The sequence below is a fragment of the Toxotes jaculatrix genome, chromosome 14 (genome assembly GCF_017976425.1).
Source record: "Toxotes jaculatrix isolate fToxJac2 chromosome 14, fToxJac2.pri, whole genome shotgun sequence".
Lineage (NCBI taxonomy): Eukaryota > Metazoa > Chordata > Actinopteri > Toxotidae > Toxotes > Toxotes jaculatrix.
Genome location: NC_054407.1, coordinates 10,022,586 through 10,049,297, shown reverse-complemented (window position 1 = coordinate 10,049,297; position 26,712 = coordinate 10,022,586). Strand labels below are relative to the sequence as shown.

Sequence of the window (26,712 nt, the reverse complement as noted above, 5' to 3'; positions counted from 1 at the left end):
TAAACTGTTATATGTGACATTATGAGATTAATACTGAGGCATAATTGTTTACGCAGCATTTTACCGTTGTAGCTGGCTGAAGTGGAGTTAGTCTAAATAAAATTAATCGGTTTAGTCCAGTGGCCACATGATAAACCTGAGGGCTTGTGAGATGATTAACGGGGCATGAAAGAAAAGAACAAAACAAAGTTCTTTTGTACAAATGTGTATATTCTCTCAACTTTGCTTTATGTGATATATTGGAGAGTTTTAACTCTGAGCCTCAAATAGTTGTTTAAATGAAACCATGTGAGAATGTTGCTTTGGTGGAGCTGGTAACAACTCATAGACATACAATGTGTATAAATGTGAGAAGGCACCCAACCCTACACTGCTTCTCTGTAAGGTTTTCATCACAGAATTAATCTTAAACACTGTATTCTATTTTATGATCTTTCCATATGTGTTTTTGCAAAAGTTCAATCTGGAAAATAACTAGTAAAGTGTCAGGTGAATGTAGAGGAGTAAAATACCCCCCCTAAAATGTATTGAATTAGGAGATAAAATAGCATGAAATGGAAATACTGTAGTGAGTACAAGTACCTCAAAACTGTAGTTAATACCTGAGTAGATGTAGTTACCTTTAACCTTAAAGCCACAGGTCCGTTAAAAAACAAACATACAAATCATTAACATAATGTTTTTTCTTTAACTGTCTGTTTTCTTGACATGTAGGAGTAAGACTGAGCTAAGTAGTAATGTACAGAAACGACAATCAAAACGAGACACGTTGGTAGAAACTCGACACTGGACAGAAACTGGAGTTATGGTATAACTGCACTACCTGCTGTTCACAAAAGGGACTGACGCCGGAAGCCCTTCGCCGGATGTTTGCCTCAAGTCGCGCGATATCAGTCCAACGAGAATTCAGGCCGTTCTTTCCCTCCCGGAACATCAGGCAAGATGGTAGGTGTTTAACAGATCGAGAAGCTTGTGAAACTACAATCTACATGCATCCAAGCTCTAGAGTACATGTTTAGGATACCACGCTCTGTCATCAAACAGTTACACACGTTCACTGGTCATTCATCAGAAAATCGTTGCTCAAAATGTCAGATAATTCTACGTTTGTAGGCTCTGTATTAGCCTAAGCTATGGCCGTCAGTGGCTAAGCTAACCCGTTGGTTCTACATAGCCTGTACTATTAGTTAAACGTGACTTCATTTTATAATGTTCGTATAGCACTATTGTAAGATTTATTAAGCTGTCCTATCGCTTTATATCCATGACACTGAACGCAGTCGTTATTTGCGGCCGAATGTTAATGCTGTGTAAGTTACATACTGACCGGGGACGTCTTGTCTCTTCCAGGCCGATACCGAGATCAAGAAGAAGCGTACCTTCAGGAAGTTCACCTACAGAGGTGTGGACCTGGACCAGCTTCTGGACATGTCCTAGTAAGTGACACACTGCCGATGCTGCATTGTGTCCAGTTGTAGCTACACTTAGCTTCACTGGCTGGAATGTGAGGTTTCGCTTCATGGAAATAGTGTGGGTGTTAAATCCGTCTCAGAATTTCTCTGTATATAGACAGTTTTTTTGCAAGATGTGTATGTATTCACAGAAATAGCTTTATGGTTTTGGCACGTCAATCATTCTAAAATCTGAAATGTAGGTCCTTTGAATGCCTCATTTGATTCAGTTTTGTGCCTCATTTGATTCAAATGTTTGTCATTTGAAATCTGGTTGTCACTTATTGTGTTACGAGAGGCTTCTATCAGGCACAACAGCCTTTCTCTCACTGAAAGTATGATTTTCCCCAGATGTTAATTTGATGAACCTTGCTGGCCACCTTCAAACACAGCTGATCATGATCTTGTGAATTTTAAAATTGAACAAAGAAATTCTGACTTGCGAGTCTGACCTCTGGCTGGAGACCACACTAAAACTGGAAATGCTTTGTCAACTTTGAGCTGGAAACAAACCCAGTATTTGTAGAAATTGGTACTTGTGTGACTTCTAACAGGATGGAAAGGTTGTTAAAGGACACAGGATTTTTCATTCAACATCTGCACCTGAACTGTACTGCGTGTCTGCATTTTACAAGCAACTTGTTTCTAAGGTTGTCAGGGGTATTTATTCACATCACTGTCTTCGCTTCCTCTGTAGTGAGCAGCTGATGCAGCTGTACTGCGCCCGCCAGAGGAGGAGGCTGAACCGTGGCCTGCGCCGCAAGCAACAGTCCCTCCTCAAGCGCCTGCGCAAGGCAAAGAAGGAGGCTCCTCCCATGGAGAAACCAGAGGTGGTGAAGACTCATCTGAGGGACATGGTCATTCTGCCTGAGATGGTCGGGTCCATGGTTGGCGTGTACAACGGCAAAACTTTCAACCAGGTTGAAATCAAGGTGAGGTGCCATCAGTTAGGTGTGAGAGTACGTGTGTATGTTTTGAAATCTGGGCTTTTGGGGACCTCCACATCCATTATGTTTGTAAGAAAGCACGTCACAAATTAACAGTAAGGTTAAAACATAATGAGCATCATCTGTTCAGAGAACAGACTCAAACAAAGCTTACATTGGTGAAGGCAATGTGGCTTCTTTGATGAACTGTACACTAAGAGGTCTAAAGTACCGTATTTGGTATTGTGATTCCTGCTCAGTTGTCTCTGTGATTTTTATTTTTTATTTATTTATTTATTTATTTTTAATTTTATTTTTGGGGGCAAAGCATTAGGCATACAGTTTGAGTTGGTAAAAACAAATCCTCCTGCTCAGTCGATGCTGCAAATGACAACAGATGTAGGGATCATTCCATGTAAATGGACAGTAAATACATTATTGTCATATAGCGCCATCAGTGCAGAACTATAGATATGAAAAATAAAACCTTTGTGAGATTACTCAAGGTGATACAGATGTTGAAATATTATTTTTGGCAAATTTTAAGTTAATCCTTCTTGTGCTTTATTATGCATTGTCATGCAAATTTCCTCAGTCGTACCTACTTCTTTGTCATCCATTTCACTCAGATGTCCCCATAGGGGAACATGTTAAATTTCTCTCTGTAGAACACAGCCTAAAACTTTACAGCTTCAGTATGCAGAACATTCAAAGCCATGTGATAAGCAACTTAGAACATTATGGTTTTGTTATTTAATATGAAAGTAGGATGCTGCAGAATAATGGAAGTGCTGCCAAAAACATTGCCTTCTGGAACATGCAGGCTAACAAATTCCAAACCACATTACCCCAAATTTTGGCTGGTTTTAATCCATCTTATATTATACAGTACCATGGTGACATTAACAGCTACTAAATCAGAACACACTGATATATGGCTTGAAGTTTAATGTATATATAGTTGCCACTTCTGGTATCATAGTCAAATTACTTTAAGTAAGATTTTTTTTTCTAAAGTGTGAGTTGGATCTTAGTTCTTTTGAATAGCGTGTCAGTCACTAAATAAAATTCTGGCTTGATTTCTCACCACTACCACCTCCTACTTTAGTGTTGTGTACTTTTACTGTTTATGAACTAATGTGTTTGTCTTGTTACTAACATAATACTGTTTTTCCTCTCCACAGCCTGAGATGTGTGGTCACTACTTGGGTGAGTTCTCCATCACCTACAAGCCCGTCAAGCACGGTCGCCCTGGTATTGGAGCCACACACTCTTCTCGTTTCATCCCTCTGAAGTAGAATGGCTGTATTCTTTGTATAAATAAAAGAAAAAAAAACTGGGTGCTCCAGATAACTTGTCTGCTTTCCTTTCTTCTGCATAATGTTTCAAAATGAAGATGAATGGCTTGTGTACAGGTGTTATCTTCAAGCTTGAGTTTTTGACCCTTTGAGGTGTCTCAATGAACAGTATAGGTGAAAATAACTTAAAGAACACGCAGAATAGGTTGTGCTTTGTATTGTATTGTTAAATTCAGAAAAGATTGTTTCATCACATTTCATTATCAACAAAGATGCAGAACATGAAGTTATGTTTTAAAGAACATTTAAAAACTTTAATACAGTCCAGATTAATTTGTTTGTGAAAATAATTGAAATCTATAGTGGCTTTGGGCGATGTGCAGTTATCCTACACTGGTGTTGCTGTGGTGGTTAATCTGGGTAGGGTTTCCCACAAGACGGCAGAAGTCTGTGTGCAGTCCAAACTGGTGCATGTGAAATTGTTAGAACAAATGAATGAAGTACGTGAATCACTCTTTGAGTCATGAGTCATGAACCATCCTGCCGCACTAAGCGCTGCACCGACCGTCGCTGACGCCTCCTGAAAGCGGCAGTACGGCCCTGAAAACGTACCGGTGTGTACTCCTACCAGGCTCAAGGTTCCTCCTCTTTTCGGTCTGAGAGGCAGCTGCATTTTGTGTGTGGCCACTCTGGGCCATGGATACAACCTTTAGCAGTTGGAAAATCTGTTTACTGACACCAAGCTAATACAGTCTAGAACTTGGTTAAAGAAACAGTGGCCAGATTGGTAAGTATTTTACTTAATTTTAGCTTGTTTCATAAGGACGGTCGCCTAAGCGTCAGTTTTCTTCTTTTTTTCACAGAAAACCAGCAACCGCTAGCTAGCGGCTATCTAGCATTTAGCTAGCTTAGCGTTAGGTAGCTAGTTAGCTTCAGAGCGAAAATGACAGAGGAGAGCTGTCATGTCAAAATGTATCCAAGCAGGATTTTTAAACATAGACACAGTTTCACAACTGTCATTTTCTAACAACTTGGGGTTTCATCATTCACTGCAAAATGTAATGCTAGCACCGTTAAAATAATCAACTCATAATGCATTTGCCGGTGTTTTTCCCAGTGTAACTGAGTAGTTGAAATCCGAGAACAAAGATCTATTGTAGGCTAGCTAAGTGTTAACATTAACGGCACCGGTATTTTATTTTTCACCCGACTTGTTCCCTATCCTTCAAAAAAGCTTGCTAAAGGCTCTCGAGTAACCAAATGGGGCCTTTCCATGTATAACGTTAAAAGTTGCAGAGTAATTCTTTAGATTTTAGCATATTTTACATAATAACACAGAGACCACGTTAATTTAATGTTTAATGTTCAGGGGAGGGTTTTGGCAGAAGACAGCCAGTAGTTTAGAAGCACTTCCTCTTGTACTGGCAGATAAATAGTCACATCTACATTTGGGTTATCTCTGTTCATAACTACGCTTCCATCAGTCCACGCCTCATACAGATGCGCAGAAGCTAAACTATATGCTGGTTTGTGTGTGGTTTGTTGTGCGCTCAGTGTTTCTTACACACAGACTTAAGGTGCCTTTCTACAATATCAGACACTTTTCTAAGAAAGGCACCTCAGTTGCTCAGTGTGTGTGATTTTTCCCACTGCTGTTTGCGTCATACTGATCTCTCACCCAACAAGGATTATGAAGGAAGGAATGTGGGGTATTCCCGTAAGACTGGAGTTCACCTGCAGCAGAGCTGGAGACATTTTTTTTTTTTCACATGAGAGAGTTTATAGAAATCATGCTCCTTAATTGGCACTCTGGTCTGAGGTTATAAAATCTGTCTCTGCATTTCTGAGTCAGTATACTTTAAAGTTGTAATGAATGATTTACTATTCTTTTCTCCTTGAGGCACATTTTGATCATTCTGTTGCAGACTGAGGAGTGATGTAAAAGAAAAAATGTAAAACTGTCCCTGAGTTATGAAAGTCTTATCAGCCAAGAAAGAAGACTGGTGCATGCAAAAGTATGTTCATACCTAGCTGTTATAAAAAGGAATTGCTGTTCCCCTTAGTGTTGCCATAGTAAACTCAATCAGTTATTTTCTGTTAAGGAATTCTGAATGATATTGGTCCTGTTTTTTGTTTATAGGTTACAGCATTGGAGTGAGGCGTGTTGACCGGTGAATGCATAGAGTCAAGAGGGTCAAACTTTGTGACAATAAAGAGGGTATTTGGAAAAGGTACGGTATGATACCTTGGGTTTATGTTACATCTCCTTTTAACTGCTTTATTTAAGAAGATGGATAAGTAAATGTTTTAACCAATTTTATTCAAAGGAATGCACTAGTGCGGGTGTGTCTGGATGTCTGCACCTCTTATGAGTTCTTTCTAATGTCAACATCCAGCTGTGTGACAGTGAGCATGACGGCTGTGGACGGCCTTTCGCACAGTACGGAGGTGGTCGAGATGGAGGATGTCCCATCTCAGTTCTTTGTGGAGAAGCACTCTTGGGAGGGCCTTCGCGACATTATCCATTGTAGCAGGAAGTACTCGGGCATGATTGCTAACAAGGCCCCCCATGACTTCCAGTTTGTGCAAAAGAAGGATGAGAATGGACCCCATTCCCACCGGTTGTACTACCTCGGTAAGCTGATTCTTAATGCTGCACAAAATCCCCTGTATCAGCTTATGATTTGCATTTTGTTTACTTCTTCTCTGTACCCTTTTCACTTGACCTCGGTCATGTTTTCCTCCTCTAGGCAGCAGGATATGATTTCCTCATGACATTAAAACAGTCACTGTGTTGAATTTCTCCTTTTCCAGTTAGCACATGCCTTTTTATGTGTTGTGGTTGTATAAATTGCCTTTGTTTGTTTTCTGCGTGCTTACCAGGGATGCCTTATGGGAGTAGAGAGAACTCGTTGCTCTACTCAGAAATCCCCAAGAAGATCCGTAAAGAGGCCCTCTTAGTGTTGTCATGGAAACAGATGCTGGATCACTTCCAGGTTAATTCCCTGTCTCTTCCTGTTCGTGCAGTGCCAGTACCAAACAGCACAGGCTGATGTGTGTTACAAATGGGTTTAGATAAGCAGTCCCTGATCGCGTGGCTGTATCGCTCTTTTTTTTAGCAACCGAAATATGTTCTGAAACTCGAAAAATTAATCAGCCGTGGTAGAAGCTATGGGAGGAATGCATGTACTGTACAACCATTATACGGTTATTTGATCTCTGGGGGATGGGTCAGTTGAATTTCGTTCTGTCAGCTATGTTTTACAGTAATTATACTATCTATATTAGAACATTTCAACTTGTCTACCAGTAAATCTATACAGATAAAATATCTTCAGTTTATCAAAAATGTTATATATATCCTTTGTATTTCCTTTTGGTTCTCAAAGGCTACACCTCACCAAGGGGCCTACTCTCGAGAGGAGGAGTTGCTGAGAGAGCGTAAACGTTTGGGAGCATTTGGTATCACCTCCTATGACTACCATGCTCAGACAGGCCTCTTCCTCTTCCAGGCCAGCAATAGCCTCTTCTACTGTCAGGATGGAGGCAACAATGGCTTCATTGTGAGTACACTCCGGATTTTTTTTTTTCCAATTTGAAATACCTAGATACTTGGGACAGATTTGATTCAGAGCAATGTAAAGGTCTGCAAGCTCAGACCTCCACACAGTTTAGTGGTGTGGCGGCACTGGTACATTGAATACTCCTGTTTGTGACTTGACTTAGAGGAATGATATCAAGGCGTTTGCGTTTATTGGTATAATCAATGCGGTGTTGTGTGCATGGAATATGTTGCTGTAGATAAAAATGTTCCAAATATTTCAGTGTTAAATGTACTTTTATATATGTACACATAAATGTGTGTGTATGTGTGTATAAAATCTCAGCTTGCCATGGGGTATAACAAATATCATGGGAAGATGATCATGGGACCATATTCTGTTTTCTGTTGTTCAGGGCTTCAGGTTTTGTGCCCTTACAACATGTTGTTGATCTTTGTATTTTGGCCATGGATGACAACTTTGCTATAAATTCTGGCTGTATGAAACTCAAGACAGGTTCTTTTAAGGGTGTCACAAAACTACCAAAACATTTCTGTCGAAATTTTTGATATTGCAGAGTCTTTAAGTTTCTGTTTGTTCCTGACTTAATGATCCTCAACTTGTGATTTCAGTTTATCTTACATGATGCAGTTGGTTTGAATCTGGGATACTGACCAGGTTATTTTACTGTGAGTGGTGCATCTTAAGGACCCTCCAGAATTTGGCACTTGTGCATTATGTTTGTGCCTTTTCTAATGTTGAAACAGTTACCTTAAAATTGCTCAAGTCCTGTCTCATGTTTCTCTGACTCTCCCTCTCGTATTCCCTCTAAAGTCTTTTCTGGGTGGGGAGGATGAATTCTATCATGCATTATACTGTATATTAGACTGTATTTAATCCATGGTTTTAGGGATATAGGTAGTTGGTGCCTATTCCTTTTGTTGAGTTTAACAAAATACAACATCTTGAGACAACAAACTGGGCAAAAAATAAATGAGTAAAATTAGTATAAAAATATACTACTTATATGTAAAGATCCTGTTGCTTTCGTACTTACGAATTGTCCAACTCATCAACTGTCCAATTGATTGGACGTTGATGAGCATTGGGAAAAGCATTGCGGTCTACAAAGTGAACCACTGGTCTTTCACTCCCATGGTTCTGTATTCCTACAAACACAGATATCATTTCAAAAGCTGGAGCAAAAGCGTGTCAGTGAATCTGCCTTCATTTAAGACAATGCTTTCATCCATCAAATACTCGCTTCTGTTTCCCCGTGGCTGAGATTGTGTTTTTTGGTTTTAGCAGTCTGCTCCTGTAAAGCCGGTGGAGATCAAGACCCAGTGCTCAGGGACCCGTATGGACCCCAAGTTCTGTCCTGGAGATCCTGACTTCATAGCCTTCATCAACAATAATGATCTGTGGATAGCCAACATTAAGACTGGCGAGGAAAGGAGGCTCACTTACTGCCACAAAGGTCTGAAGCCTCTGGTTTTTGTTTGAGTTATTTGAATAGGCAATAAAAGGCTGTGTGTTGAACAGCTTTGCTTGCTCTGTATTGAATACCCTCTTTAACTCACTGTAGTGCATTGAATCCTATAACAACTACTTAACTTGCTAGTTGATAATTAGATTTTTTCCGGTACCACCATCTCATTTCATACAACATAGAAGAAATATAATTGATATTCCACCTTTTTTCATATCAAGTTCTAATTGTATGCTATTATATAATTTACTTTTTTATTATTATATCAGTAACATTACATGGATGCATGCTTTTTTTGTCCCTATTTCATTTAATATTTTCCAGGTGTGGACAATGTTAAGGAGGACCCCAAGTCTGCAGGTGTAGCAACGTTTGTCATCCAGGAAGAGTTTGACCGTTTCACTGGCTACTGGTGGAGTCCCTCAGCTGTGGAAGGTCAGCAATTAGTATCTTAGATTCCTGAGTCATTTGTGTACTCAAGGAATATCACTAACTGACTGGCCAGTGATGTTTGTGTGCATACACTATTTTCTGTATTTCTCCTCAAATCAATTGTTTTTCTCCCCCTGTCAGACCCTGATGGAGGTAAAACAGTGTACCTTCTGTATGAAGAAGTGGATGAGACGGAAGTAGAGATTATTCATGTGCCATCTCCGGCACTGGAGGAGCGGAAAGCAGACGCATACAGATATCCTCGGACAGGTCAGTGCAGCCCTATACACTGAGCTCACACAGGCTCATAGCACTGAATAGCTTTATTGACCATTTCTATTATTTATGGTTTCCTGATATCTTTATTTACAGGTAGCAAAAATCCCCAGGCTACTCTTAAACTGGCAGAGATCAAGACAGACCATCAAGGAAGAGTGAGTCCTTCGTTCCTTCGTTTCCTTCTCCTCCAGTATGATAATTAGATGTTGCTAATGTGCATGCATGGTTGTTGTCCTTAAAGATTGTGAGCACGCAAGATAAAGAACTGGTCGTCCCCTTCACCTCCTTGTTTCCTGGGACAGAATACATTGCCAGAGTAGGATGGACGAGTGACGGCAAATAGTGAGTGTTACAGTCAAAACTTTGACTCTGTTGAATCAGTGATGTTGTCATTCTCAAAATAAACCACAAGATGCTGTACAATCTGGTATTGGGGACCTCTGATACTGTGATATTAATAGACATGTGACATGACATGACATGTGGATAATATTCTCTTTAGCGTTAAAAAATTATGTTAATGGGAAAGATGCTTATGTTTAATGCTTCTAATGAAACTGTTGTTTCCGTAATCAAATAGCCTTAAAGTAAAAAACAGCCTTTTGAGTTTTGTTTGCTCTGTATTCCCTTAGTGGCTGGGCAGTGCTACTGGACCGCAGTCAGAGGAAACTACAGCTGGTCCTGCTGCCTCCAGCCCTCTTCATCCCTGTCACAGATGACCCAACTCAGAGGCTGCAGAGCCTGGAGGCTGTGCCCAGTACCACACAGCCATACATAATCTATGAAGAGACCACGGATGTCTGGATTAATGTAGGTCTTTTCACATGCCACACTCTTTTGTTACCTGTCCTGTTTCTAATTAACCAATTGTCATGGTTGTGAGTGTTGAAAGGTTATGTTTTCACTAGACTGGCTAACTGTTCTTCTTTTCCCGCAGGTTCATGATATATTCTATCCCTTTATTCAAACGACAGAAGATGAATTTACTTTCATTTGGGTAAATGAGTCTAAAACAGGCTTCAGCCACCTGTATAAAATCACATCCCTGTTACAACTGGGCTGTTACCATTGGGCAGAGGGCTACCAACACATAGAGGGTAAGAGACGAGGAGATGCTTCTCCATTTGTTTGAAGCGATATCTGTCAAATAATCATGTAGCTGCGCGTTTTTAAAGCTAGTACTGTTTTGTCTCATCTGAACTACGTCAGAGTTTTTGGTATGTCAAGGAGCTTGTTGACTCCGTTATCTGTTTTCTCCAGGAGACTTCAAATGTGCAATCAAGGAGGAGATTACATTGACCAGTGGAGAATGGGAAGTTCTGGCAAGACATGGTTCCAAGGTTAGACAAAGTCCCTCAGTGCTAGACATATAATATTCACATGTATAAAACATATATAGGGGTATAGAGTGCAGTCATACTCAGAACGTATTTGGACGGTTACATATACTTTATTGTATTGACTCTGTACATTGGTTTTGAAATGTTAAATCCTGACTCAGTTTTTGAGGGGTGTTTATATCTACATCAGGCGAAGGACTTGTCTTTCAGTTTCTAGAGAAGAAGAGAATGTGGCTGCAGCCACATTCTCTTCTTGCTTTTTGTCTTCAGTCTGGTCCTCGGGAGTATGGTGCTGCTGCATTGTCCAAAAATTGCAGAACTAAGAAAAAAAATCCAAATTTTTCACTGTGCATGGATATGAACACCGACCCAAACATGATTCAAAACCAATTCCCTGGGCTGCAGAGCCAACTCAATGAAAAGGTTACTGTCCTAATACTTTCTGACTGAACTGTTTAATTGAACTGCAGAGATTTAGAATTAAAACATGCCTGGGACTGAAAGTCAGCTTTATTTTTATTTTAACATAGTACAGATTTAAAAAGTCAGTTGATAGGAAGATGTTTCAATGGCTTTTGTAAAGTTTTTCATTTTATTTTTTCAATTTTCTCTCTCCTGCTAGATCTGGGTGAATGAAGCAACAAAGTTGGTGTACTTCCAGGGCACCCGAGACACTCCTCTGGAGCACCACCTCTACGTGGTCAGCTATGACTCACCTGGAGATGTAGTCAGACTAACCAAGCCTGGCTTCTCACATAGCTGCTCTGTTAGTCAGGTAAAAACATCCATACTGGTCCAAAAATATGTATTGGGACATTGACATTCATCAGTCAGTTCATTTATTTTCTCAGCCAGCTGTTAGAACAAACAGTGTTGCTTTTAGATAGTCCTTTATTCTTTTTGCTGCTTGTGGGCAAAAAAAAAAAAAAATACATATACACATACACACACACACAAGCATTTTTGTTCATTGTCCTTGTGCATAGTTACTCTATTTAATCCATAATTCTTTATATTTACATTCTTTTTGTCTCTCTCTGCAGAACTTTGACTTTTTTGTCAGCCACTACAGTAACGTGAGTACGCCTCCGTGTGTTCACGTCTACAAACTGACCAGTTCAGAGGGTGACCCCCTACACGCGGTACCAGAGTTCTGGGCCAGCATGATGGAATCACCAGGTAAACACAATCTGATGTAAACAATCATCATACTGTAGTTTTCCTTGTCTGTATTGTGTCTACACAGACAGTATCAAACATCAACTGTATTGCTCTATGTAGACAAGAAGTAGCTTGTTCCAACAACAAAAAGTTTGTTTAACATAGTTCAAAATGATGCAGACTTTGTTTGTTTGTAAATGTTGTTTGTAGTGTTTTTTTTGTTATTGTTCAAAAAGTCTAAGAATGTTGAGGTTATTTCAGTTCAGTTAGCATTCATGATAAATTACAAACTTGATGTTTCAAAAAACAAAGTAAGTAAATTAGCACACAGATTTGACTCTGATCCAGTATGCAGAGATTGCATTTACATAATTGATCTCATTTAGTTTTTCTTAGAAAGCAGTCTGGCTCAGTGTGAAGGTTGGCCACCTATCTGTGGTTTTTATTTTTGAAACAATCCATAGTGCAGAGGAAGTCAGACTTTGATTAGATCAAGGAGTTTGATCTACAAGGCCGTCCTCCAGACAGTCCTGACAGCAATCAGATAATGTGGTGCTCAGATACACACATCATCATTAGCACTTTGTGTCAGAGCTGATTGTTGTTTATGACTGATTAACAATACCAGGAGTCAGAGGGCAATCCTTTACTGTCTTGTGCATTCCCAAATGTTTCTGCCTTGTCAGTAGTGAGTGAATTCCTAACCCAGTGTCCACGTGTTAATCTGTCTTCCAGGTTGCCCGGGAGATTACAATCCACCTGAGATTTTTGACTTTCCAGGGAAGTCGGGCTTCCAGCTTTATGGGATGGTATACAAGCCTCACAACCTGCAGCCTGGCAGGAAACACCCGACTGTTCTCTTTGTGTACGGAGGCCCACAGGTTCGTGGCTATATCCACTCTATTCTGGCCTGAGTCTGTGCTCTGATCGCATGGCATTACGCCACAGGAGATCTTGTCATGGCTGGCATTCAAAACACTAAGTCCTATCACTTGATCGTGCTTTGAAATCTGTTTTGAAGAACATTTTGTGTGTGAATGTGTTTTCAGGTGCAGCTGGTGAACAACTCCTTTAAGGGGATGAAGTACCTCCGTCTGAACACGCTGGCCTCTTTGGGCTATGCTGTGGTCGTCATTGATGGAAGGGGTTCCTGTCAGAGGGGCCTTGAATTTGAAGGAGCACTGAAAAACAAAATGGTAACGTAAGAGTCAGATAATTGAAAGAATGCATTGTCAGTAAATAGACCTGTAGGAAAACAGATAAAGGACTGAATGTCGCACGATTTGCTTCTCTCTCTTCAGGGTCAGGTGGAGATCGAGGACCAGGTGGAGGGGCTGCAGTATGTGGCGGAGAAGTTTAACTTTGTGGACCTGAGCCGCGTTGCTATCCATGGCTGGTCCTATGGTGGTTTCCTCTCACTCATGGGCCTAATCCAGAGACCCAATGTCTTCAAGGTTAGGATTCCTTTTCACCCTTCTGCCTTGCTTTTATCTTTAAACTGCTCCCTCACTGTCTGTCAGTGAGTGTTTTCTGCTGTCTCCTTTAGCCAGAAATAAGAAAGCATACCACAGTGTGTCATCCACTTTAAACAGAGAATTACATGCTTAATTCCTGAAGTATGAGGTCTCCTATCTGAACTGGAGGTGTAGTTGCCACTTACATCCACATGGTGTCTGTGTTGGACAGTATTACAGTATGGTGCTAATGACCTCCCTCCTGTACCATCTTTTTTGAGTTGCTCTCTGAGCAAAATTACACTTTTCGATAGTAAGATGCTATTTTTTAAAATGATTTATTTTACATTCATTTCCATCTGATTCCATTGTACTTCCCCACCAGCTGGCTATCGCAGGTGCCCCAGTGACTGTGTGGATGGCCTACGACACTGGCTACACAGAGCGATACATGGATGTGCCTGAGAACAACCAGCAGGGCTATGAGGAAGGATCTGTGGCCTTGCACGTGGACAAGCTGCCCAGCGAGTCAGTACACACACCTGTAATGAATTGGCAGGAGTGCCTGTTTGTGCGAGATTTAAACTGTTCTTACCCATACTGCACTTCCTGTGTAGATGCATAGATATTTGTACGTGTCTAATCATGACTTCAGTCCTATTTCCTGTCAAGTTCCTTCATATTCTTTCACATGTGTAAACCAAAGACAGTTTTGGTTTTCTATTTTACACGTAGGGATGCCATTCTTTTACTAAATACCTGTGTCTCAGGGGTTGTTCTATAGGTTCATATTTCTTGTAACAATCTGCAAGGGTGAAATTATTCATATTTGAAAAGCCCCAGTTTTTAGGGACCAATGAGACCCTGAGGGCCTGACAAACGGCATGTCGGAGCACTGCTCTTTGAGGCTGAATTCAAGCTAAAGGGTTGCTGACGCCCTGCAGCTGAAGTATTTCAGCTTTCTATAAATTTCTTTGGATCTGTGAAGGCTCGTTTTCAGTAATCGTGAAGGAATGTGTAGTCTTTCATTCTTCGCTATTGAGCAATGTGTTATTTCAGACATATTTCTGTACACCTTACTGTCGTATGGAAGCTTATCGTATTCTAACGTATTGTATGTATAGCACATATTGTAACCGCGTCATCCTTGTCATTCCAGGCCCAATCGCTTGCTGATTCTTCATGGATTTCTAGATGAGAATGTGCACTTTTTCCACACCAATTTCCTAGTGTCACAGATAATCCGTGCTGGGAAGCCCTACCAGCTTCAGGTTAGCATCGCATACAGCATCGCACAGATTTTATAGGACATGTTCATGCAGTACACATCATAATTTGGTTACCCTGTTTCAATTTTCCAGGTCTACCCCAACGAGCGACACAGTATTCGCTGCCCTGAGTCTGGAGAGCACTACGAGATAATGCTGCTGCACTTTCTACAACAATACCTCTGAAATGAGACGACAGGAGAGAAGTGAAGTCTAGTTTCCCCTCTGTCCTCCTTTACTCCAGCTCACCGCCCACCTTTTACTCTTCCCGCTCTCCTGAACCTAAACCTGTCTCCAACTGTCTACTGAGAGACTATCAGACACTGCAGCCACAAGCCACTATCTCCTATGAACTAGTCATCTCACTTCTCCACCACACTTCCCTCTTTTGCTCTCTCTGTGTCTTGTTCTGTTACTGGCTTGCTCACCCTGTCTCCTCCATACCCTCCACCTCCACCCCTGTCCATGTACAGTCTGGGGTATGGTTTACGAGCACAGAGATTTGGTGTCTCACCCTGAAAGCTGAACAAAGACAAGGACATATGGAGAAATATTTGCAGGCTGTGTCACATTGACTCATCGCTCACCCACATCCTCATCTGCAAGCATGATGTTTTTTTGCCAAATGTTGTCATGTCGCACCCCCCACCCCCGCCTCGCCCCACCTGTTTTATTCACTTGAGTCAGTGGTAGAAACGGGGGTTACAGTTTACAGATATGAAATGGAATCTATAAACATATTTGTGGACATGAGCTCACACACTATATGTAAAATACAGTTTATCTCATACATAAATGCAGACACTCACAAGCACACTCACACAGACTTTGCAATATCCATACATACTGTGAGTCTGTACCTGGCAGTTTGTGTAATGATGAAGAAAGGAAGAAAACCAAGGCTCTTCCTCTGTCCACTTGTTTTAAGTGTGTGTTGTTTAAAATAAAAATATTTTTATGGATTTTTATTCCTTTTTTTTAATGAGTGCTGACAGAAGCCACTCATTGAAAATTTGTGCGCCATCTCCGCCCCCCTCACGTTACGTTGCTAAGGGATGTCTGCTTGCCTTCTTAACACATAATTTATATTTGCCAAAGTACCTCTTGACTCTCGATCATGCTGGTATTTCCTTTTTTTACTGCAATAAAGACAACAGGAGGGTGAGCACTGGAGTCTTACAACAGCTTTGTACCACCGGAATACAATTTGTACATGATAATGAATAAATGTATGAATCAATCACATGCTCTCTTTTACTGCAGTCTTCTTATTTAGCATGTAACAGGTTATGCATGTTAGTTGCATAACCTGTTGTCTTTATGTTTAGCAGGATGAAACCAAGCTGCCTTACTGGAAAATACATTCATCTCAAGTGTGTTTTACTGTCAATGTTGCACTCAAAACCTCAACTGTACCCCTGCTTCATGTCCTCCTATCCACTCTGAGCTGCTCCTGACTAAACCTGCACCACCCCTTCAACATCATGGGCTTTCAAGCACTCCAAACCTTCACAGGTAAAGCAGCAGATGCGCGCTGGTCCTTCTGGCCTCTTCCCTTGTGGTCAGCACAGTTTCCATGGTTACGTTTTGATTAATAGAGTACTCTTCATAGGTGAGCAATGCCCCACCTTGGTCTGTGATTATAAAAGAAGCACATGAAAAAGCAGGTGGTTGCAGTGCTACATATGAGGACTTTGATTCTTAAAACTTATAGGGATAGATAGACTCAGGAAAATAGACCAATTCGTTGATAAAACTGATACCACTTATGGTAATTAACAAAGCTAGAGCAAGGAACCAGCTAGCTTATTTTAGCATAAAGCTAAGCTGTCCATCCTGGCTCTGGACAGTAAGAAGGTAACAGAATCTGCCTGTTAGTACCTCTAAAGCTCACGGACGGACGTGTTTTATTTCATTTGTTTTATCTGTAAGTGTTAAAACCTCAGTTTATGGTTTTACGTAGGCTTAAGTGGTGGACTTTTTGATGTGAAGCAGTGCCATTTGTTTCCTGGTGTCTTAGCTAGTTGCCTGGTAACTGCTTCTGCTAGCTGTAGCTTCATATTTAGTTAGCTTGCAGAAATAAGAGTACAGTTATATGTTCTCATCTACGCTGAGTGAGTAAGAACATAAATAAGCATATTTCCCTAAATGTGGAACTTTTGTGGAATGTGAGACGTGGAATTCCTGTTGTCAGAATTGGAATTTAGCTACGCACATTTACTTGAGTACTGTAGCTGAGTGCACGTTTTTGGTATATTTACTTTACTCGAGTAGAGTAAGTGCAGAGACAAATAGCCTATTGCACCTTTTACTTACTTGCTACATTTATTTAGCAACTTTAGTTAGTAGTTACTCCACAGGTTAAGATTTTTACGGACAAAACATTTGAATAACTTGTAAATGTGGTGCTTTAAATGAAACCTTGTGTGTGTGTGTATATATAAACACACACACAAACATATATATAAAAGAAACAATTAGTCAATGAATCAGTCTGATCTTTGAAGTCATTTTTTCATGCAGAAATGCCAAACATTTTGTGATATTATTTTCTCAAATGTGAGGTCTTGCTTTTCCTTTGAATTGTTTAAACCATTTTAATTTATTTGGCCCTGGACAATTGTGATGACATTTCTCATTATTTGTAAGTTTTATAAACCAAACAACTGATCCGTTAATTGAGAAAAATTAGCTGCAGATTTATTGAAAATAATTAATTTCAACTTTCTATGATAGTGGCCATTTTACTGAATTGAGAACTTTAAGTTAACTTTAAGGGCTTAAGGGTTAACTTTCCTAATTATAATGACATACTTCTACTTGTACTGGAGTGTTTTTACAGTGTTGTATTAGTGGTTTTCTTTAAGTAAGGGCTCTGAGTTCTTCTTCAGTCACTGCTTGTTGTGTAAAACTAACCCTTATTTGGGTCTGCTGGTGATGACGGTTGTTCCATTAGTCACAGAGCAATTTTGTCAAGAGGTTTGTTGACTAAGTCAGCTGCTATGTTTTTTTTTGTTTTGCTCTGCAGGTAACAAGTGCTGTCTTTTCAGCTTTAAATCACTCGCTGTGTGACAGCCAGACACTGATTGACTTCCACTCACTGTACCAACACCTTGAAGGTCAGCTGAGAACACACTCCATCAGATCAGCTGTTACAGAGGTTGATCCTAAACCGGTTGTCAGTGCTCGGAGGATCACTGCGGATGAAGCACATTAACGGTAAGCCCGACGAGGAAGCGGACAGTGTTGCAATGAAAATTAAAACTGACACCTTGCAGCTACTGAAGTTTGCTTCCAGGTAATATGACTAAGCTGGTAAAGTCTTTAAGATACAACAGATCTGCCACGTGTGGCCTCATGAAATGGTTTAGTGCCACTCTGTGTGTTTGGGCCTGCAGTCAGTTTCCAAAGAAATTCTCTGCAGGCAGACAGTTTTGGTTGGGTTGCTTGGTAAAGTCAGTGTGTTTGTTTGAATTCAGGGGATTATTTTCCACATTAAAAAGTTTGTCAGTGAATTTTCTTCTTATTTTTGAATTGACAGAATAAATGAAAATAAAACCAAAACCATGATTGTTTTACATGGAAATGAAAACAAAACTAAGTTGAAATGTCAGTTGATCTTTAAATTAAAGCTAATGGTTTGTGAAGAAATTTATCCACCAGTAATGGCAAAAAATAGGGCAACTGCAACATTTTGCCATTTCAGGCTAATTAACTTGAATTTGATATAATAAAGCATATAATAAAAAAGACATGAGTATGGGCCTATCCACACACTGACTCTAATTTGGATCATATTTTCCCCCTATATTTTTATATATATTATTTTTGTTTTTGTGAAATGTTGGTGATTTAGTTCTCTTTTCAATTAAGTATATTGATGGAAAAATAATGGGCATACTGTTTATGGATATACTCCGTCATGTATTAGCCCATGCCTTTGTTCATCTTGAATTATACTCCCATTCTGTGCAGGCCTGAGAGAATGTTCGCCTTGAACTACTACAAGGCGCACATATTGTTCCTCTGATACAGATACAGAAGCAGACGTGATGTTGTCCTTCTCACTCAAGGAAACCGGCTTTGTCTGCATGTTTAGACTTTATGACTATCAGCTTGAGGGGGGGGCTCCTCTGCGTATAAAAAAGGCACAGAGACCTCGCTCCTTTGAGTATTACAAAGACACGTTTTTGACCCATGGTTGATGTATGTGAAGGTACTATCTTAAACTGGCACATGATACACAGACAGAAAGCAATATGAGTTAAAATCAATTTTATTAGCTCATTTTGGCCGAGCAGTGGAATTTTCTCTTTAAAAAAAACAATCGTCCATCTGTTAAACACAACAAAGACAATATAAATTACAAACAGTACCGGAAATATGTATATTGATTCTTTACATCATTTAAATAAGGAAAGAGAACATCTACAATGACAAACTCTCATGTCACGACAAAACGGATAATGTCACGACAAATCAGTAACAGTTATATTTCTGAAAAGACAGACAAACATTCCTTCATACACTATGTATGAACTACAACGAGGCGCACATATTGTTCCTCTGATACAGAGGCAGACGTGATGTTGTCCTTCTCACTCAAGGAAACCGGCTTTTTCTGCATGTTTAGACTTTATGACTATCAGCTTGAGGGGGGGGCTCCTGTGTGTATAAAAAAGGCACAGAGACCTCGCTCCTTTGAGTATTACAAAGACACCTTTTTGACCCATGGTTGATGTATGTGAAGGTACTATCTTAACTGACACACATGATACAAAGACATAAAGCAATATGAGTTTAAATCAATTTTATTGGCTCATTTTGGCCGAGCAGTGGAATTTTCTCTTTAAAAAAACAATCTTACATCTGTTAAACACAACAAAGACAATATAAATTACAAACAGCACCAGAAATATTTATATTGATTCTTTACATCATTTAAATAAGGAAAGGGAACATCTACAATGACAAACTCTCAAGTCACGACAAAACAGATAATGTCACGACAAATCAGTAACAGTTATATTTCTGAAAAGACAGACAAACATTCCTTCATACACTATGTACAAAACCATGTCTCTCATCTTAAAAGTAGTCAATATGACCTAACATCATCATAATCTCCACAGAAAATTTTAAGTCAGTGAAGAATATGCTTAATTTGATTCAAAATTGCAGGCAGATTATACTGTATATTATACAAAAGGCTGGAATGGTTTTCCGTGATCCATGAACTGCTTTCCAACATCAGACTTAACACAGTTTCTGCATCGTAATCCTAGTTTACAGTGATTTATAACTTTATGTAACGCTTTTGAACACTAATCTCATCATGTTCATGTGGAAAATGACTCTTTGTTTTAATTAAGTCACCATTTGGTCCGCACCATTGGGTTCAAAAGGCTCACTTAATCGGCCTGAGTTTCACTCCTACACAAATCCTCTACAAATTAAGAGCAGTCCTTAAGTTGGAACTGACAGTGCTGTTTACTCGCTACGAAAACCACATTCAAACTCCACAACAGCATGCATGTACTGCTGACACCACAAGTCTGGTGAGGAGTCTCGACTTGTTGCAAATGTTTTGTGGCTTACAGGACAGTAGACAGGCCTGGACTCGCTCTGTGACTCTCTCCTCACAGGGGGCCCCTGCTTCAGGCCAACAGAAGGAAACAACAGCAGTAGTAAAACAAAACACACAAAAAATGTTCCACTGCATGTCTTAGTTTTGTCTCTTTTTCCATATGTGGCTTTAGGTGCAAGGAAGGAATCTGCTGATCTCTCAGAGAACAGAGCAGTGGAAACGTGGAACTCATTCAGTGAGTTCTTTTAGCTTCTATTTTGAGGGCCTTGGCTCTGGTATGAGTCTTCCTCACAGGGAGACAACCAGAGAAATGGAAACCCCTACCTCATCAACCAAGCACCAAGAAAAGAAAGAATAGTCCACAATCTGCTTCTTTCTCTTTGTCTTGACCTTTTCTCTTTGTCTCTTTCTATTCTTTATGACTTGTTCTCGATTGCAGCTGGGGCGATCATCATCATGCTGGACTTCAGAGGGTAGTAGCGGCCTCTCCAGGTCTTCCAGAAGATGCCCTGCTTCCTCTGGTGTCGCTGCTTAGGAGGAGGACTCTGGAAGTATCTACCGTTTAGGTTGGAGCGACCACAGTTACTGAACCACCAACCACCTATGAAGACAAAGGATGATATCAGGTTAGATGCTGCATTTAAGCTCAAGTTAAACCCAGGAAAATAAAGAAATAGAGGCTTTTTTTTATCATTGTTATTGTTATTTACAACTCACCGGAAAGGTGCTTGGCACAGTTGGTGTCGTTTTTCTGGTCATTGTCTTGGTCGCGGGTGGAGAAAGGCAGGCCGGAGGTGGCGTCGGTTCCCAGGGAACTCTCCAAAGTGCTGAAAGTGCCGTCCTCCTGAATCTGGAGCGAGTATTTGGTTTCCTCTCCGCTCAGTTGAAAGGGGAGGCGGACGGATACTAAGTCATCCCCCCAGTCGGAGAGCTTGATGTTGAGGATATAGCCCCCATCTTTGGCAATGGAGTGGATCTTTTCTAGACCCAACCAGAACTCTCCTGGGGAAGGAAACAATGAGGAGAAGAGGAAAGGGTGAGAAAGCTATCCGCAACTGAAACATTGGCTTCTGTTTCTGTTTTCAAGCTTATCTGTGATAAGATACTTTTGGAGGCCATCTCCTGCCCCCCTCCCACTCCTGATGTATTGGTTGTAAACACTGTAATGCTGTGTGAACTAATCTGACCCTGGCCAGGCCAATTAACACCTGTAGTTAGTAAGAGTGAGATCAAACTCAAAATTGCGCTTACCGTTCAGGTTGCCAAAGCCTTTCTCATAGGCTTGCCATAGCTGGTCAAAGTCCACTGAGCCATCTTGGCGCCTTTGGATCACTGTCCATCCACCATCTGGATAGAGATACAGAAGGAGGTTGATCAGATAATGTTCATGACAGCTGGAGACTTTGAACTATTCTACATTTTGAAATGAGTGACTTATTGTCTGAGTAGTTGGCAATTATTGGCCAAGCTGCACTGAATGGGGCACAAAATGGGAAGAAGTTAAAATCCACTTACCAGCTGTCATCTCGCAGAAGACTTTAAAGGGCTCTGCGTTTATTGGCTGGATGGTGTAGACTCCACTGGTGGTCTCTCCTCTCAGGAACAGCTCGTGGCAGTCTGATGCCATCTCTACAAGAACAAAGAGATAAGAAAACACAACAATGTTAAGACAGCTCTGTACACTATCACTGCAAGGCACCCACAGTCTGAACAGTGTGATCACCTTTCCCCTACACTGCTGGCCATGCTATTTATACGTGACACATTTAACAGATGTGTTTTTCTTCAGTTTTACTCCCTCTAACCTTTGCACTGTTACTGTGACGGACAGTAAAAAAAAAAAAAAAACACTTGCCTGTAAAACCGAGGCTGACAGTTTCCTGGGTCGCTGATAAATTTGATCTGCAGCTGTTCTGCTATAGTGTGGCAAGTCACAGATATATCTCTTTTCTTGGGCATGTTTGCTATTTTGTGGCTATTTTAAATTTTATTCTGTCCTGTGTGTTATGTTAAAATGGTATTTGTGAATCTGAGCTTGTTTACTCACTACTACCCAGCTTTCATAAGTAGGTCATTTACAGTTAGGGAACCTCTCAGCGACAAGTTTCTCTGCGCTGTGAGAGCCGAGTGTTTGCAAATAAGACTATCTCTTAAAGGGAGATTATCAGTAAGTCTGGAGATATAAATGTGTAGCCGATAGTGCCTTTGACCTAGCCTTAACAAGGGAGAGAGTGAGTGAGAACTTTCTTGGTTATAAATATGACCTTTCTCCCAGTTCCCAAGCAGACTTCCCTTTCTTTACAGCTGCTAAGCCTTTCAGTCTATTGAGTTTCACACTACTAGCCTTTACATTCCTCAACCCCCCCATTCCCCTCCCTCTGTCTTTGATCCCTCCTCCCCTCTTTGGCTTGTCGCACGTCCCTCACGTGCACAGCAGCCACTTGGTGATGCAGGAGTGCATGGCTGGTGCATGCATGGGGAGTGATCAGAGGGTGGTGGTGGTGGTGTTGGTGGCTGTGAGAGAGGGGCGGGGGCTGTTGCCGTAAAGGGACATCGGAGACAGCAGGAGCACAAATAATGGGGGGACTCCAGAGCTAACTGAGACGGTCATGTGGCTAATGAGGCACGAGACTAATAGCTCCCCTCCAGTAATCCTTTTTCATTATGGATGACATCATCACATGATGCTATTTAATAAATTTACACGCAAAAAAAAAAAAAGGTTTTTTTTTTGTTGTGATCTGAATGACTTATTTGTTGTTGAATATTTTGCCTGGTTGTTGCTTCAATGTGAGCACACCAGCTGATCACAGAGCCACTAAACCTCATTTGCGTGTAGTGACCTTTCCTCTAGAGGCATGAACTCTTGGTGGCCAGTTGTGGCTGTAGTCTGCCTCAGGGTCAGGGGTTCTCCTGAACTTTGGCACACTTCTTATTCATTACTATGGGAGAGACGAAGGAGAGGGAGGTTTTGAGAGGGGGGTTTGTGTGTAGGGAATGGGGGAGGAGAGGAAAGGATGACTGAGGTGGAAGAGGTGGAGGAGTTGGGGGGGGGGGGGGTGTCTGACTCCCTGACAGATCTAGGGGAAAGGTTGCTGGTTCTTGAGGGATGTACAAATGTTTGTTTTACACAGAGAGGTTGGGTGTCTTAAAAGAAAAGGGGTGGGGGTCTTCAAAACAGTGGAGGATATCTGTACAAAGTTCACAGATAAATTTAGACCACCTTTTCCCATTTCCCCCCTCGTATTCCCCACAATTTTCTTTTTTTTTTTTCTTGGCTCAGGCACAAGGACAGTAATCTGAGCAACATTGCATGCTGGATTTCTACAAAGCCTCCCTTTGCCTTTTCCAGCACCCCCCCCCCCCCAAATCTACGCCCGACACCACATAAATGATCAGTGTGAGTAATCCCATTGAGCTGTGTGACCCTGACTGAACACTCTCACAGACCAGCGAACTTTCCCCCAGTTGAAACCTGGCCAGAGAAACTTCTTTCTTTTGCCTCATTCCTCAAATCCTGCTGATGTCAGAGCTCTGAGGTGTTATTGTGATTCATAGGCTGAATGAACTCAAATGTTGCCTCAGCCACCTTTCACCTAGTTCTCATCTGTGGCCATCAGAGACAGAGATGCAAGTTCAAATTTACTCCAATTTATTATCACAGTCCACTTATTCAATATGTATAGCCTCCTGGTTTTATTTCTCTCTTTCTCCCATCCTCCACCAAGAATAAACTCTCCACAAGTGAGACAAAAAAAAAATGAAAATAAATAAAATGATGGCAAGGAAGCTGAGTGTGTCAGCTCTTCCCCAAGCTGGTGCGTATCCAGTCGGGTACAGTTTGGATGAAAGCAGTCATTATGACTGTGGGTCCAGTCACAGTTCATTTCAGATGGGAGCAGCAGCTGCACTCTGAGGGCATCATTTACTGCCTCTTACAATTACTGTACACTACAGCATGAGGGGCACTGACACCAGAGAGACTTACTCTGACAGTGTTCATTTCCCGTTTTAGCTTCTCCACTTATATTTACCCCAACAGACTTTTGTCTGTGGTACATGAAATAAAGATTTTGTTTTGTTGGCCCTATTTATTTATTTATTTTTTAAACAGCATTACCCCATTTACTTTATTCGTGTCGTTGTGTTAATGTTATCCTGTATGAACCGAACAATGTCTTTAGGACTTTAAGACACAGAGTCTTCGCCAAAGGTCCACCAGCTGCTTTTTCTTGTGTCAAGTTGAACAGAGGAGCGCGTCCCGAATTGATCGATACTTTGATTTTAATTGCTCGTGATTTAAGCTTCTTTATAGCCTTGCTAAACAGATGGCCTGCCACATTTGGCCTCAGATTTTGTCCAGTCGACTTAAGGCCGCGTCAGGAGGGGGGATTTTGGACGCTTTCTGGATTTACTTACCGATTGGCGAGTCGCCTTGCTCCGCGTCGGCGTTGCTGCTCCGCGGGGAGGGTCTCTGCCGTGATTGCTGGATCTGAAGAAAAAAAAAAAAGTTGCGTGATGCGGAAAATATGACAAAATAATAAACACAACTCAAACTCTTGCTATGATGTGGAAGTCACAGATGTCCGTTTGCTGGTTGTAACGCTCGCTCACCTGACTTTGCAGGGTCCTGATGCGCACGTTCTGCTTGTCAAGCTTCTCCTGTTGGAGTCTGATCCTCTCCATCAGATCATCAATGCGTCTGTTCTGAGCCTCCAGCATGAGCTGACAGAAAAATAACACAGTTGTACCATTTAGTATATTTTTCCCTAGTATTTCTTTAAGCTTTATTCCTGGCTCCGTAGTGCTTCATGCGACCACCAAAAGAAACACCAGAATGAACACAACAGACGCGCCAGTTGCAGATGTTTCACTGAAAAGCCGGAGACGCAGACATTTCTACGCTTCAATGACAAGCATTTGTCCTTTCCAACCGGCTGTGATGTGGTTATGTAACTGCCTCACTGCGCTGGATTTTCCATCCCACTATAAAAACCTTTCAGGCTTTGTAAAGAGAGAGTGGCAACAAGCAAGCAAAACTCTCTTAAGCCCCTTCAACTGTGTGTGTCATAGGGCTGAATACTCTCCAGGTCGTTAAAGTGTGACAGCTGTGGAAAATTATTCACACATTCTTGCAGCTGATGCGTGCAGATCCCTTTGTCTGGCAGCCGACAGTGTTTCCCTGCATGTACTGCACACTCTTCCTCCGTGCCCTGCAGGCTTGTTAACCAGCCCCCCTCCACTCCTCTGCGCCCACCACCCACTGCTTGCCTTCTGTACATTTTGATTTATTGCCTTTGAGCTGAGAGAAAAAGCCCCACCTTAACTGCCAACTGTACATCCAGTAACCCGAAGAGTCCCTTTAACCATCTGTTGCAGTGCAGCAACAATATTTTGTACTTTTTAGGGCTTTGTGGTAACATTCTGAAGATATAAGTATAGGAACACTGCTTTGCATACAGTGGAAAGCCTCATTTAGCCTCATTTTCCTTTCAAACTACCCAGTGTCACTCCTCTTAATAAGATTCTACCATCCTAAACACATCGTCATCATCAGAACCAAAAAGACAGAAACGCTTCTATTCTTACCTGGATGTTGCGAGCATCACTCCTGTTCCTGGCACCAGCATTTGTGTCAGACAGTGCTGCATCTCCCTGCAGCATGCTGTCCACCCTCTCCTCCAGCCGGCTCATCCTCTCGCTCATTGTCCTCCTCTCCTGCTGCATCTCCTCCGTCTTCTCCTTCAGCTCAGCTGTGAGATTCAGTAGCTGACCCTCTCTGTCCTCCAGTCCCTGGGCCTGAACCTTCAGGGCCTCCCCCTCCACTCGCAGCCTCTGGCTTTCCTTTCCCAGCTCGGTCACTGTGCGGTTGAAAACCTTCAACTTGGTGGAGATGTCCCTCATCTGGACTTTGGTTTTGTCAACATGCTCCTTCAGCCCCTGGCCCAGCTGCAGCAGGCCATGGGCAATGACATTCACGTCATCCCATGCTGCGTACTGTACACGCTTCTCCTTGGCAGCGCTGCTGGTGGGTGATCCCCCTTTCCTTTCAAAAGGGAAACCTGTGGCCATGAGCACCACCAGGCAGAGAGTCAGAGTTGCCAGTGTTGTCTTCATTTTTCCCGTTTGTCCTAAACTGTTGAAATCTTGCTTTGAAGTGTGTATTGTCTTGTTGCAGAGGTGTGCAGTTTCCTGCCCTGTCTTCTTGAGTTGGATTTGAGAGCTCAGGCTCTTTGCTGAACAGCTACAGCACCACTGTTATATAGTTTCCCAACCCTCAACTCTCAGCTATAGGCTGCCTGCCATTGGCCAGTCAAGGAGAGGGAGGGGTGCAGTTACTCTCAGGTTTCTGTCCCTCCTCCACCTCTCTGTTAACTATTCATGTCAGAGGCGGAGGAGGGACATGATATAACAAAAAGATTGGCTTTCATCTCTGCACTGTGGGAGACAGGGACTACATTATGTACTGGAGGAAACTAAACAAT

At 41.5% G+C, this 26,712-nt stretch overlaps 3 protein-coding genes across 4 annotated transcripts; 2 read left to right on the top strand and 1 right to left on the bottom strand.

Annotated features, from left to right (window-relative positions):
* The first annotated feature begins 882 nt into the window (after nucleotides 1-882).
* Nucleotides 883-3,725, top strand: rps15 (ribosomal protein S15). Its single transcript, XM_041056307.1, has 4 exons — nucleotides 883-945; nucleotides 1,351-1,436; nucleotides 2,149-2,383; nucleotides 3,562-3,725. The coding sequence occupies exons 1-4, from the start codon at nucleotides 943-945 to the stop codon at nucleotides 3,673-3,675; spliced, it is 438 nt and encodes a 145-aa protein (XP_040912241.1). The 5' UTR covers nucleotides 883-942; the 3' UTR covers nucleotides 3,676-3,725.
* Nucleotides 3,726-4,321: 596 nt separating this feature from the next.
* Nucleotides 4,322-15,883, top strand: LOC121193569 (dipeptidyl peptidase 9-like). 2 transcript variants are annotated; one of them, XM_041055936.1, is made up of 21 exons: nucleotides 4,322-4,462; nucleotides 5,816-5,906; nucleotides 6,072-6,310; nucleotides 6,559-6,671; nucleotides 7,065-7,238; nucleotides 8,526-8,694; nucleotides 9,031-9,141; nucleotides 9,280-9,408; nucleotides 9,511-9,572; nucleotides 9,659-9,759; nucleotides 10,050-10,227; nucleotides 10,355-10,514; nucleotides 10,678-10,757; nucleotides 11,380-11,532; nucleotides 11,801-11,936; nucleotides 12,654-12,799; nucleotides 12,968-13,114; nucleotides 13,220-13,372; nucleotides 13,758-13,900; nucleotides 14,532-14,643; nucleotides 14,734-15,883. In XM_041055936.1, the coding sequence occupies exons 2-21, from the start codon at nucleotides 5,851-5,853 to the stop codon at nucleotides 14,824-14,826; spliced, it is 2,655 nt and encodes an 884-aa protein (XP_040911870.1). In that variant the 5' UTR covers nucleotides 4,322-4,462; nucleotides 5,816-5,850; the 3' UTR covers nucleotides 14,827-15,883. The 2 variants fall into 2 exon arrangements, with proteins under 2 accessions (XP_040911870.1, XP_040911869.1); XM_041055935.1 differs by having other exon boundaries at nucleotides 8,523-8,694.
* Nucleotides 15,884-19,435: 3,552 nt separating this feature from the next.
* angptl4 (angiopoietin-like 4) lies at nucleotides 19,436-26,456 on the bottom strand. The gene is made up of 7 exons (XM_041055577.1): nucleotides 25,817-26,456; nucleotides 24,842-24,952; nucleotides 24,647-24,719; nucleotides 21,743-21,856; nucleotides 21,479-21,574; nucleotides 20,945-21,229; nucleotides 19,436-20,828 (listed from the first exon to the last, which is right to left on the bottom strand). Exons 1-7 carry the CDS (start codon nucleotides 26,342-26,344, stop codon nucleotides 20,644-20,646), a joined length of 1,392 nt encoding a protein of 463 aa, XP_040911511.1. The 5' UTR covers nucleotides 26,345-26,456; the 3' UTR covers nucleotides 19,436-20,643.
* Nucleotides 26,457-26,712: the final 256 nt, after the last annotated feature.